This window comes from Apodemus sylvaticus, chromosome 15 (genome assembly GCF_947179515.1).
Source record: "Apodemus sylvaticus chromosome 15, mApoSyl1.1, whole genome shotgun sequence".
Taxonomy (NCBI): domain Eukaryota; kingdom Metazoa; phylum Chordata; class Mammalia; order Rodentia; family Muridae; genus Apodemus; species Apodemus sylvaticus.
In genome coordinates, this window is record NC_067486.1 from 38,671,192 (window position 1) to 38,686,489 (window position 15,298).

At 34.3% G+C, this 15,298-nt stretch overlaps 1 protein-coding gene across 1 annotated transcript in view; it reads left to right on the forward strand.

Moving 5' to 3' along the window:
* The window catches only part of Epha6 (EPH receptor A6), a 993,878-nt gene that overhangs the window by 60,050 nt on the left and 918,530 nt on the right, over window positions 1-15,298 (forward strand). Inside the window, exon 2 of the mRNA XM_052158907.1 lies at window positions 11,581-11,645. Coding sequence (XP_052014867.1) covers window positions 11,581-11,645 — 65 coding nt within the window. The remainder of the gene's footprint in view (window positions 1-11,580; window positions 11,646-15,298) is intronic.

Genomic DNA, 15,298 nt, shown 5'->3' on the forward strand with positions numbered 1-15,298 from the left:
TTCTTAACATTATAAGGATTTTAATTGGCTCATGAAAAGGACTCCAAGAAAAAATTTTGGAAAACCTAATTCTAATGAAAGATAAAACTATTTTACCAGTGGATTCCTAGCAAAGCTTTACTTGTTGCTTACTGGCTTCATCAAAGAGGCTTAATTTGTCCAAGTACCAAACATTCTTTTCCATAGAAGTTCCCCATCTATGATGATATCCCAGAGTGTAGGTGCCAGAGCAGTAACTATTAAATGCCTACACGTGGTATTTTATGGGAAGAATATGATGTTATTATGTTGATGTCTCATGAATACTTGTCTTTTAAGCCAGGAATACACACTCATATTAAATAGCTTTTATGACTGAACATACACAACCCCGATGTGCAGAAAGTATAGAAGCAAGATTGCTTATTTTATGCAGGCTTGGCATGAATTCCATTCCCAATTACAGGCAATGAGTGGACTAGATGAAGCCAATAAAAGCAGAGGCAGGAAAATGAAAAAAAATAGCAAAATCAATACCTTCACATAATAAAGACTGTTATTGTTCAAATTGAAAAAAAAGACCACCCATAAAAATAAAATTAAATAAATAAATTAACTCTAGCTTCCTACCCAAGAAGCCATCAATAGTCAGATCTTACCAATGAGGCCCTCCCATCTCCATAAGAGAAGGTTGATTGTCTTTACCTTGTGCAGTTCTTGTGCATCCACAGTTGCTATGAATTGAAGAGTTCAACTATTGTTTCATGTCCAGAGGGCACTGTTAAGCTTCTGTTATTCTGGTATCTGGCTCTTATAATGTTCCTGATCCTCTCCCTCTATGATTTCCAAGACTCTGGTGTGGAGAGTTTATGACCATGTCTCATTAGTTACTAAATACTCCACTGACACATTTTCTGTAATGTGGTCAGTTATGAGTAGCCGCCAGGAAACTTCTCTAATGAAGCCTGACTGTTAGACTAGTCAGTGGTTATAGACATACAAACATAGAGGCAGCTTATTATTGTGCCCATTTAATAGAACACAAGTACTAGATTTACCCATTGGGCCTGTGAACTGCCCAAACATGGGTTCTTGGAAAAATTAACAGTCCCAGGCAAAAATTTCTCCCAGTAGAGCAGACCTCAAATCCATTAGCAATGTGGTTAGTTCCCTCTGTAACACATATATTATTGCACACATATTGCATTATCTTGTCATAACGTTCATTATTATAGTTACTGTAGGATTTCTTTTCTCACTGCAGGCTGAAGCACCTTTCAAGTTTTATGAAAACCAGTTGGCAAATGAGAAGACTTCCTAGTCAGCATCAACCTGAATTTTTCCATATGCTGTGACTAAAGTGTGTGCTGTCTCTAGTAATAGGTGGTTTCTATCAAGTTTTAATGTGTATCCTGGAGCAATAGAAATAGCCTGTATTATCTTTGATGGCTTCTTGAATAATTCTGGGTAACAGCTCCAGAAAAGATAGCCCACCTTCAACACAGGGTCTCTATTTGGCACGAATTGGCTTCTTTAAGGAACATTCTCACATGTGGAGGTTAACTCCAGTTTAGTCCTTTAATATGACAAAAAAGCAAATTTCATATAATCAAATGGTAGATGTCCATATAACTTTTCTGAACACTTCCTGTAAGTTATTTCTCTATATCCTCAGGCTCTCTCTTCCCTACACTTTCAGCTCTTACACATTTTAACTGTTTCTCCATTAGTTTTTCCTATTATATATTATCTTTTTTTGCTACTTTCCTTCCTCTAAGATTTTTTTTGTCTCCCCATATAGATTTCCTCTCTCTTTATAGTTTTCTGGATTTTATGCTTACTGCATATTAAAACACAACTCTAAAAATTTGAGACAAATGTCCACCATGAGTGAGAACATGTAGTATTTGTCATCCTGAGACTAGGTTAACTTATGCAGAATGATTATTTCCAGCTCCATCCTTTACCTGTGAATTTTATAATCTCTTTTTATTCTTTATATAGGAAAAAATTCATTATCTATAGGTGCCATATGTTCATTATATATTCATCAGGTGATTGACATATAGGCAGTTTCCATGTCCTAGATATTATGAATAGAGCAGTTATGAACATGGATGAGCATGTGTCTCTGTAGTAGCAAATAGAATCTTTTTGGGTATATGCCTAGAATGGTATTACGTATAGTGCATTTTTTTTTTTGAAGACTTGCCTCACTGATTTCCATAGTGGCTAAACCAAATTGCACTTCTACCAACAGGACAAGATATTTTTTCAATTTCCCACATCCTATCATTATTTACTGTTTTGTTTTCTTATATTAGCCATTGTTGCTAGAGTAAGGTGTAATTTCGAAGTGTTTTAAACTTTTATTTCTTTTGGTAGGGATGCAAACACTTTTTAAATATTTCTTAGAAATTTACATTTCTTCTCTTGAGAAATCTCTATTCAGTTTCATAGCCCACTTAACATGCAGACTACAGAATGAGAAAAAATGTCTGTCAGCTATACATCTGACAGAAGCATTCACCATTTCTTTATGGTGGAAATTCTTATGATTTGTTCTTGTAGATTTTCTAAATGAACCCTACAATTGCCATCAGCAGTTGCTCTGCTACACAACAGCACTCAAGAACTTAGTATGCATTGATCAGACATCTCTGCCTGCCCCATTTCTTCAGCCCTTCATAACCATCTTTGAACTGCCAACTTCTGAGCTATCTGTATTCTTAGATTCCACAGATGAAAGATATGATGCTGTATATATCTTTTATTATGGTTTACATTACTCGAGGTAATAATCTCCCATGTGATATGAAGGAATAATTTTCATATTTTTGCCTAGTCTCTCCCTGTCTCTGTTTCTGTCTCTTTGTCTGTCTCTCTCTTTCTCTTTCTCTCCTCCTCCCTCCAGCTCCCCTGTGTGTGAATGTATGTGTAGAGGTGTGTGTGTGTGTGTGTGTGTGTATGCATATGTATGTATTATCTTTTCATTTCTTGGCAACTATAAAGGTTGCTACACTAGATATGGGAATGCAAATATTCCTATGATGTACTGATTTCATAAGATACTTAAGACATTTCAAGATCACTGGAAGAAGAGACCACTGTGCCCTCACTTCAGTGAATGTGAATTAATCACTAGTCCTGCCACCTCTTAGTGAATTAAAAATATTTCCAAATTATAAATGTTCTAGATAAGTTACAGTTTGATCTTCAATGATGTAATGTAGACACTGGACTTAATATTTCTGTATCCTTAATATGCCTTTTTTAAAAATATTTTTATTCGATATATTTTTATTTACATTTCAAATGATTCCCCCTTTTCTGGCTCCCCACTCCCCGAAAGTCCCATAAGCCCCATTCCCTCCCCCTGTTCTCCCACCTACCCCTTCCCACTTCCCTGTTCTGGTTTTGCCCTATACTGCTACACTGAGTCTTTAAAGAACAAGGGGCCACTCCTCCATTCTTCGTGTACCTCATTTGATGTATGGATTATGTTTTGGGTATTCCAATTTTCTAGGCTAATATCCACTTATTAATGAGTGCATACCATGATTAATCTTTTGAGACTGGATTATCTCACTTAGTATGATGTTCTCCAGCTCTATCCATTTGTCTAAGAATTTCATAAATTCATTGTTTCTAATGGCTGAACAGTACTCCATTGTGTAGATATACGACGTTTTTTGCAACCATTCTTTTGTTGAGGGATATCTGGGTTCTTTCCAGGTTCTGGCTACCTTACACCAGTCAGAATGGCTAAGATTAAAAATTCAGGAGACAGCAGGTGTTGGCGAGGATGTGGAGAAAGAGGAACACTCCTCTACTGCTGGTGGGGTTGCAAACTCGTACAACCACTCTGGAAATCAGTCTGGTGGTTCCTCAGAAAACTGGTCATGTCACATCCTGAGGATCCTACTATACCACTCCTGGGCATATACCCAGAGGATTCCCCAGCAGGTAAAAAGGATACATGCTCCACTATGTTCATAGCAGCCCTATTTATAATAGCCAGAACCTGGAAAGAACCCAGATATCTCTTAATATGTCTTCTAAATAACTCTTATTCAATAACAAGATTAAATTATCATTTTAGCTATCATACTGTTGTTACTTTTTCTATAATTGTGTGAGATATCTTACATTGAATGAAGCAAACCATGGTTTGTGTGTTCTTATTGTATATACCAATTTTTGTTTTTTGTTTCTTCCAAGCTTGTTAGACTCGTATACTAAGATAGAGTAAATTAAACTATAAAGAAAGTGTTTCAGAAGCTCTAGCTTTTTATGTCCCATTTTATTTCTTTTTCTGATGTTAGCAGCCATGGAAAACCATTAGCTAAATATATTAACTCATTAGCGATAGCAAATAGTGCATCCTAATCTGGTCATTCCTTCTTAATTTATTAACTAAAGTATTTCAACAAGAGAAATTTCCTTTCAAAAGCTATTTTGTTCAGCAGAAGTGGTTTATAGAGAAAATGCAAAATGCATGTTTTATTACATTCAGTTTATGTACCACTTTTAAACAATATGCATTTCTACACTTATATAAATATGTTCACTAGGCATGTTAATATAAAGGCTGGGATTTATCAAACCTGGAGTTTTTCATTTACCCATATGTATGGTCATATTAGTCATCTGTCTAATAGTAAACTATAGAGATGATTTTCTTGATCTCTTTTTTATTCTTTAGTAGATTATTATATTTTCTCTATGATATAGCATTGGTGCAATAAAAATCCAGCAGTAAGTCTGGAAGATAAAAAAATGAATGAATAAATGGATAAATAAAACAAATTAATGAGAGCAAAAACAATCAATCAGATGAAACTCAGCCTTATGGCTGAGACTGTTATGCGAGATGCTTGGGACAGTGAAACAGAGAAGAGCCTAGTTGTGTGTCTTTCTGTCCTATATAATGAATTCAAATGCAGGCTGGGCAACTTATAGAAGCCATGTCTCAAAATTAACAGCAAATCTAAGTGAAAACATATATGGCTATATTGAACCATCAGTAGACACATCCAAATTAGGAAAATTTAGCATGTAGAAAACAATAATGGTTTTCTTCTAGAATATTACTCTCAAGTAGTATATAAGATAATTAATTGTTCAGCATTATTGAGAATGAACTTTAAAACTAAAAAAGAGTGCAATAGCACACATATCAGGATGACTCAGAGAGGCAAAACAATCTTAATATTTGGCATGTGAACCAATTAGAAATCAGTAAGACCTGCCACTGGATTATGCAAACAAAAAAGATTATGTAAACAATACAGGTATATTTAGTCACAGAATAATGGGTACTGTAATTTTTATCTGATCCTCGGATTCCTTGTGATTTTTTTCCAGACATCCTTAGCATTATTTTCCCTTCCTCCCTCCTTCTACATTTACCTCATTCTCCTTCTCCACTTCTCACTTCTTCATGGCTTCCCTTGTACCCTGCTGTTCCCACTAACTTCCCCATTTCTGTACCCCCTCATCCCTCAGGAGTACCCCTTACTTCTTTACCTGATCCGACCACCTGTACCCACCAAGACTGTATCTGATCTCAGCTTTACCCCTTCCAACTAGAAATTGTGCTCATTTTCTTTTTTTCCCACCCTACCTCCCATGTACTTGAATGGATGTTGAGTAATTAAACAACTTTAGGCCATTATTATCTTTTTAATTTTTTTAATTTATTAAAAAGTAAGTAAAGGGAAGTAAAAACACTTTATGATAAAATTAAAGATTTACATGGAAAATATTTCAGATAAACACGTTAAAATTGACAATTTTCATGGAAAATTAAAGAGTAAATTGGTAGACATGTAAAACATTGCTAAATTACTTGAAATCTGGGATAGAAATATTTTATGATAGAATTGAAGATTTACATGGAAAATATTTCTGGTAAAATTGTAGAAAAATGTAGAAAAACATGTTAGAATTGAAGATTATCATGGAAATTTTATATAGATATAGTAATGATAGGTATAAAAGTATTCCCAAATTGATTGAAAGTGGAATTATAAACAATTTCTGATAAACTTGAAGATTTACATGGAAATATTTCTTATAAAATTTAAGAAATATATAGAAAAACATGTTAAAATTAAAGATTATCATGGAAATTATATAGGTAAAATGATAGTCATAAAGATAATTCTAAGTTGGTTGAAGGCAGAATTATAAACATTTTCAGTTATCATTGAAGATTTACATGAAAAATAGTTTTGTTAAAATTCATGAAATAAATAGACAAACACATTAAAATTGACTATTTCATGGAATATTTTCCATTAAAAAATGGTAGGTATAAAAATTCTAAATTAATTGAAGGTGGAATTAGAAACATTTGTGATAAAATCAAAGATTTACATTGAAAACTTTTCTGATTAAATAGGGGAAGTATATAGAAAGACATTAAAATTGAAAATATCATTAAAAATAATGCAGAAAAAATGGTATACAAAAAAACATTACTAAATTAATTAAAATGTGAATTAAAAACATTTTAGATGCAAGCATCAACAACAGAATGCAAGAGATAGAAGAAAGAACCTCAGGTGCTGAAGATACCATAGAAAACATTGCCTCCAGAGTCAAAGAAAATGCAAAATGCATAAAGCTGGTAACCCAAAACATCCAGGAACTCCAGGACACAATGAGAAGACCAAAACTAAGGATTATAGGTATAGATGAGAGTGAGGATTTACATCTTAAAGGCCCAGTAAATATCTTCAACAAAATTGTAGAAGAAAACTTCCCTAACCTAGAGAAAGAAATGCCCATGAGCATACAAGTAGCCTTCAGAACTCCAAACAGACTGGACCAGAACAGAAAGTCCTCCCAGCATATAATAATCAAAATACCAAATTCACTAAAGAAAGAAAGAATATTAAAAGCAGTAAGGGAAAAAGGGCAAGTAACTGATACAGCCAGACCTATCAGAATCACACTAGACTTCTCACCAGAAACGATGAAAGCTAGAAGATCCTGGGCAGACCTCATTCAGACCCTAAGAGAACACAAATTCCTGCCCAGGCTACTATACCCAGCAAAACTCTCAATCATCATAGGTGAGAAACCAAGATATTCCATGATAAAACAAAAATTTATATAATATTTGTCTACAAATCCAGCCCTACAAAGGATAATTGATGGAAAATTGCCAACACAAGAAGGGAAACTACACCCTAGAAAAAGCAAGAAAATAATCTTCCAACAAACCAAAAGAAGATGTCTACACAAGCATAAAAATAACACCAAAAATAACAGGAAGCAGGATCCAGATCAGCCTGGTCAGCAATGCCACACCTCCAGGTCCTGCAAGAGGCAAGAGGGGCATCCGGGAGGCCGGCTGGGAGAAGTCAGTGTGCTCTGGTAAATCCAGTGGGCCCTGGCAGGAGCCTTCAGGTGTCTGCTTTGGGATCTGAACAGCCTGGGGGTCTCCAGGAAGTGCGGGAGACCTGTTGTGCACCAGGAGGCAGTCTGGGAGTGCACAGCTTGCTCCAGTGGCACTGAGCTTAGGTTCCAGTCCTGAGGCCAGAGGTGGGAGCCCTCAGATCTCTCTGCTTCCAGATCCAGACCAGCCTGGGCAGCAATGCCACATCTCCAGGTCCTGCAAGAGGCAAGAGGGGCTTCCAAGAGGCTGGCTGGGAGGAGTCAGTGTGCTCTGTTGAATCAAGCAGGGCCCAGCGGGAGCCTTCAGGTGTCTGCTTCGGGATCTGAACAGCCTGGGCCACAGCACCCTGTCTCCAGGCAGTGCAGGAGGTAAGCTGTGCACCAGAGGCCACATGGGAAGAGGCAGCTTGCACTGCTGAGTCCAGCATTGACAAGACCAACTAACACCAGTGAGAACTAGATGGCAAAAGGCAAATGCAGGAACGTCACTAACAGAAATCAAGGCAATATGGCAACATCTGAACCCAATTCTCCTTTACCAGCATGTCCTGGATACCCCATCACACCAGTAAAACAAGATTTGGATTTACAATCACTGGTCATGATGCTGGTACAGGAACACATGAAGGACATACTTCAGGATAAAATTGATCAAAGTTAGAAGCCCTTGCAAGGGAAACACAAAAATCATTGAAAGAAATCCAGGAGAATACAAAAGCCAATAATGAGGAAACGCAAAAAACTCTTAAAGAAATACAGCAGAACTTTGGTCAACAGGCTGAGGTCATGAAAGAGGAAACACAAAAATCTCTTAAAGAATTACAGGAAAGCACAAACAAGCAAGTGAAGGAGCTAAGCAAAACCATCCAGGATCTAAAATCAGAAGTAGAAACAACTAAGAAAACTCAAAGGGAGACAACTTTGGAGAGAGAAAGCCTTGGGAAGAAATCAGGGGACATAGATGCAAATATCAACAACAGAATACAAGAGATAGAAGAAAGAATCTCAGATGCTGAAGATACCATAGAAACCATGGACTCAACAGTTAAAGAAAATGCAAAATGCAAAAAGCTTGTAACCCAAAATATCCAGGAAATCCAGGACACAATGAGAAGACCAAACCTAAGGATTATAGGCATAGATGAGAGTGAAGATTTACAACTTAAAGGGCCAGCAAATATCTTCAATAAAATTATGGAAGAAAACTTCCCTAACCTAAAGAGAGAGATGCCCATGAATATACAAGAAGGCTACAGAACCCCAAACAGACTGGACCAGAACAGAAATACTTCCCGTCACATAATAATCAAAACACTAAATGTACTAAACAAAGAAAGAATATTAAAGGCAGTAAGAGAAAAAGGCCAAGTAACATATAAAGGAAGACCTATCAGAATCACAGCAGACTTTTCACCTGAGACTATGAAGGCTAGAAGATCCTGAGCAGATCTCATGCAGACTCTAAGAGAACACAAATGCCAGCCAAAACTACTATATCCAGCAAAACTCTCAATCACCATAGATGGAGAAACTAAGATATTCCATGACAAAACCAAGTTTACCCAATATCTATCCACAAACCCAACCCTACAAAGGATAATAGGAGGAAAACACCAATACAAGGAGGGAAACTTCACCCTGAAAAAAGCAAGATAGTAACCTTTCATCAAACCCCAAAGAAGTTAACCAATCAAATTTAAAAAATAACGTCAAAAATAACGGGAAGTAACAATCACTATTCCTTAATATCTCTTAACATCAATGGACTCAATGCCCCAATAAAAAGACATAGACTAACCGACTGGATACATAAACAGGACCCTACATTTTGCTGCTTTCAGGAAACACACCTCAGGGTCAAAGACAAACACTACCTTAGAGTAAAAGGCTGGAAGACAATTTTACAAGCAAATGGTCTCAGGAAACAAGCTGGAGTAGCCATTTTAATATCAGATAAAATTGACTTTCAACCCAAAGTCATTAAAAGAGGCTCTGAGGGACACTTCTTGCTGGTCAAGAGAAAAATACAACAAGAAGAACTCTCAATCCTGAACATCAGTGCTCCAAATGCAAGGGCACCCTCATTCATAAAAGAAACTTTATTAAAGCTCAAAGCACACATTGCACCTAAAACAATAATTGTGGGTGACTTCAACACTGCACTTTCCTCAATGGACCGATCAATTTGAGAATTGCTCTTTCTAACTCTGTGAAGAACTGAGTTGGGATTTTGATGGGTATTTTGTTGAATCTGTATATTGCTTTTGGCAAAATGGTTTTTTTAACTATATTAATTCTGCCAATCCATGAGCATGGGAGATTTTTCTATTATCTGAGGTCTTCTTCCATTTCTTTCTTCAGAGTCTTGAAGTTCTTGCCATACAGATCTTTCACTTGTTTGGTCAGTCACACCAAGGTACTTTATACGGTTTGTGGCTATTGTGAAGGGTGTCATTTCCCTAATTTCTTTCTCAGCTTGCTTATCCTTTGAGTTTAGGAAGGCTACTGATTTGCTTGAGTTGATGTTATAACCTGCCACATTGCTGAAGTTGTTTATCAGCTGTAGGAGTTCTCTAGTGGAGTTTTTTGGTTCACTTAGGTAGACTATCATATCATCTGCAAATAGTGATAGTTTGATTTCTTCCTTTCCAATTTCTATCCCTTTGACTTCTTTATGTTGTCTAATTGCCCGAGCTAGTACCTCAAGTGCAAATATTGAAAAGATAAGGAGATCTAGTCCCTGATTTTAGTGGGATTGCTTCAAGTTTCTCTCCATTTACTTTGATGTTGGCTACAATTTGCTGTATTTTGCTTTTACTATTTTTAGGTATGAGCCTTGAATTCCTGTTCTTTCCAAGATTTTAAGCATGAAAGGATGCTGAATTTTATCAAATGCATTTTCAGCATGCAATGAAATGACCATATGGTTTTTTTTCTTTGAGTTTATAAAGTGGAGTGCATCATTGATGGATATCCATATATTGAACCATCCCTGCATCCCTGGGATAAAGCCTACTTGATCATGGTGGATGATAGTTTTTATATGTTCTTGGATTCAATTGGCAAGAATTTTATTGAGTATTTTTGCATTGATGTCCATAAGGGGATTGGTCTAAAGTTCTCTTTCTTTGTTGGATCTTTGTGTGATTTCGGTATCAGCGTAATTGTGGCTTCGCAGAAGGAGTTGGGTAGTGTTCCTTCCGTTTCTATTTTGTGGAATAATTTGAAGAGTATTGATGTTAGGTCTTCTTTGAAGGTCTGATAGAATTCTGCACTGAAACCATCTGGTCCCGTGTTTTCTTTGGTTGGAAGACTTTCTATGACCCCTTCTATTTCTTTAGGGGTTATGTGACTGTTCAGATGGTTTATTTAATTTTGGTATTTGGTATCTGTCTAGGAAATTGTCCATTTCCTTCAGATTCTCCCGTTGTGTTGAGTACAGGCTTTAGTAGTAGGATCTGATGATTTTTTTTGAATTTCCTCCGTTTCTGTTGTTATATCCCCTTTTCATTTCTAATTTTGTTAATTTGGATGCTTTCTTTGTGCACTTTGGTGAGTCTGGCTAAGGGTTTATCTATCTTGTTGATTTTCTCAAAGAACTAGCTCCTGGATTTGTTGATTCTTTGTATGGTTCTATTTGGTTCCACTTGACTGATTTTGGCCCTGAGTTTGATGATTTCCTGTCTTCTAAATTTTGTTTTTTAATACAGTTAGAAATTGCTATACTAGCTAATGCTTAGGTATTCTATGATTTGAAAGCTTTAATTTATTTTAAAAATCCATTTTCATTTTTTCATGATGTTTAAGTTACAATTTCATAGCAACAATAAAGCACAGAGACCTGTTAGTAGTTTTTATTTCAATAGACTATGCATGAAAATTAGAGAATAATCAGTATGGTTACATCATTAAATTGAAAAATCTGTTGTATTAAATATGACCTTGTAATTGTTATTTGACTATCAGTGTCATTGACATTATTAAACCAAATATATGTGCAGATTTTTGCATTAATTCTATTTTATCCTTTTAAAGTATCATAATAGGTGCTATAAGTAAGTTTAAAATAACAGTGTCCTTAAAGCTACTCGATGAAGAAATAGTAGTCTCATTTTATATTAAGGTTATAACTAATGTTAATGTATGTTTGCATCTGTTGAGATACTTATGTGAGCTTTATCTATTTAATTCTAGTTGTGTTGCTTGATACAACCACAGTGATGGGAGAACTAGGATGGAAAACATATCCATTAAATGGGGTAAGTTGAAATGCCATTAATGTTTTTAGGTTACCGTCTATCTTGGGTATGTAGGATCTTCTATGAAAGGTACAGGAACCACAGATTTGTGTGCATTTTTGCATATTACTTAAGTCACATAGAAAAGACTAAAGTCCAGCTAAACTGGTAATGAATATGAATACTATATAATCTTGTTTGCTCATTTTCTTTTAAGTTAATAGTTTTTCTTTAATATTCCATTTTAATAATGGAATTTTTAGAAGAAATTTTACTTGTTTTCTATACAATAATCTACATGTATACATGTCTATGATTGTTTTTGGGACTCAGGTGAGATATGGTATTAGAAAATGTATTTCTTCAGAGACAAAACATATAATTAGAGTGAACAAATATGAGAAACATCATTTAACAAAATTATTAGGTACTGCAAAAGTGTTGTGGAAATTGGCAAAGTGATATATCTTTATGTAATCTTCAAAGCTGTTTCTAAATGTTTATTCACACCTATAATCTATAAAATTATATTACTTCCTAGGTATTGATATTTTAACTGTGGTTATTACCAAATTTGTATATATTTCACTTCATTTTACATAATTTCTATATCCCAGTGTATTTCTAATTATTTTTTATATTAAAGTAAACTGCAGTGGCTCTTTGTGAATATTTTTACTCTTATTCTTTTTCTAAGAAGCAAAAATTTAGTAATCAATACAATAATCTTAAAAGTTGAATTATTTTTTCCTGCAAATGTTGTCCTTCATCAGTCCTTTACTGATTTGTCTTACTTTGCTTCTTTCATCTTCAAATATGAATCATATAAGAAAAATTACATTGCCATTCCTGATTCAAGAAATGATCCTGAAACTAAAAAAATCATATGGAGTAGAATCTTTGTTTTTTTAGTTAACTACTTTTGTCATTTGTTTTGTAAAAAAATCTCTAATTGCAAAGTTAAAGTCTTTATTTTATTTTGATAGAATTATCACCAAAAGTTCTGAGAAAATGTAGTTTCATAATTTTATATTTACTATTTTCTATGAATATAGTTCTTTAATTATTGCCATTATTGAGGTTTTTATGTTAGGTTAGAATTCATTGCATACATTGATAATTATATAATGTAAAATTTCCGTAAAATTTTAGAAGTTTAAAATACTGAGACTCAGAAGAAGCAGTTGTTCCTCTCTCAATTCTAATGTCTAAATACAACATGTAAGAAAATATTCACCAGTTTAAGCTGTCAATCAAAAGGTACCAAGAGGATGCGGCACTGAGTAACTGAGGACTGATGAAGAAAAACAACCATCCAAGCTCATCCTGTGCTGTGCCTTCACCCTTCCAGTTTTGTGCTTTGTGGGGTCTCCCACTTCCATAACAGAGTGTCGATTTACTTATTCTGTTCATTCAAATATTAATTAGTCCCAGAAACATCCTCAAAATCATTGGTTGAGATGTTTTCCAGTTTTCTAGGTGTTTCCTTTTCCAGTCATACTGACTCAATTTAACCAAGTCAGAAGAATTGTGAACATCGCTCTCATATCTAAATAACTGGTACAGATGAGCCTAGTACTTAATGCTGTTTGCAAGACATTGCTAGTTTTAAGTTATAACTATACTGGGGAAGTAGCCATGTTGTCTATTCCTTATATATCACAGGTTTCCAGAATAATTGCTTACCACATGAAGAGTCAGAAAATGAATATATTTCAAGAGACAATGGAATATCTACTAATAGTTTTATTTATATAGTGTGACAACTTCAGTAGTTTAAATAATTATCAAAAGCCCTAGACCTTAGTATTTCATTTTGAATCATGTTATAATATACCATAATTTTTTAATATATATGTTTGAAATCAGAAATTAAGAATATTAATGATAACTAATCTAAAACTGAATATTAATTTTCATTTCTTTCCAAGTTGCAATTTAAATAAGTTTTCTTCGAAGAAAGTCTACAGCATATATATATATATATATATATATATATATATATATATATATATATATAAAATATGGTGTTGTTTAAATGTCTACTATGCTAATTTCATTTCTGTTATTTCACATTTCAAATAACTGTATTTGGTTTTAATGAATGGATAGATTAATTATACAAATGTATTTCATTAATTTTAGTGTTTCAGTGAGTGACATTTTATTGCATTTTAGTGTGTGTGTTTGTGTGTGTGTGTGTGTATGTGAGTGTTTGTGGTATATGTGTATGTTCATCACGGCTAACATATGAACAACAAAGAACAACATACAGTTATTATCATCTCACTCCATTTTCTGAATTCCAAGGATCAAACTCAGTTTCTTAGCTTGGCAGTAAACAGTTTTACTGGTTGATCCATCTCATTGGCCTTCATATGATGCTTTATAGCTATGAGAGTTTGCTCTCCATACAGAGAAAGAAAAGAAAGCATTAATGGTATACATTTCCTTAGATTGTTGTGGCAATAAAAATTTCATGGATGTAATAAAAATGTTATTTTAATTATCACCGTGATAACTCCAAATATTTTGAATAAATGAAAATCTGAATATAATATTTTATAAATTGCTTCTTTTCTTTATCTGGAATTACCTTTACAATATATATTTTTTTCTGTAGCCCTAAATGTTATTTTATTATTACAACATTATTTTAAACAAGTAACTAAGTAAGAATGAGTATTCCTTGAATATAAGTGAAATGAAAATTCATGTATACATCCCTCCACTGAACAAGAACTGTTTGAAAAGTAGCATGATGAGTACAAGAAATTCTAGTTCTATTTGCTATAAAGGTATATGTGTGTACTCTCTCTTGTTTTCTCAAATCTCATAGTAGCTAAATTGTGAGTAGTCAATTCAGCATTATATGTTATATAACACATACTTTATACACACATACACACACACACATACAGGCATACACACATACATGAATATGTGTATGTATTAAAGCTAAAGTAGACATGAGGTGCTATTATGATAATAGTGACCTAGAACTTGATGGATTGCAGTTACCCAGAACATAACTCTGGAGGACAATTCATTCCTTGTTCAATTTATTGTATCCTAAAAACAATTTTTGTAGGAAAGAAATAGAGAAAATTGACATACTTAAAAGGCAAAAACAGAGAAAGTGTGATTATGTTAGTTTTTCCCTTTGATGACTTCCTATTTTTAAAATATTTATCTCTTATATAAACATTTTAAAAATATAAATATCTTTTTTATATATACTCCTTCTTCCCCTTTCTGTTTCCCCTTCCCCAGCCCTAGACTTTCTTCTTTTAGTGGCATGAAAAAGCACTCTATAGACGAAAGACTTTTGCAATGTGCCAACTGAGTCTATCTTTTGAGGACGATGATAAACATCCAAGTTTCTCTTATTTTTTGAAAACTGGAAGTACCAAATTTGAAACCCGTCTTTAATCCTTTGGTCACTGCTTTCAAGAGCTTGTTCTATTAAAATACATACTGGCTCCAGTTGAGCTATCATTACCTAAATATCCCTGTGTGGCTCTTGTGGTCCAGATAAAAGCACAGCAGCAATAAAAGCTAGCTAGATCTCTGAAAATTCCAATAGGTGGTGTTTAAAATTGTTTTCTGCCCTCTCTTTTTGTATATATCCCAAAGTATTCTGACAGATGATTTTTCTTCCTAAGAATTTGAAA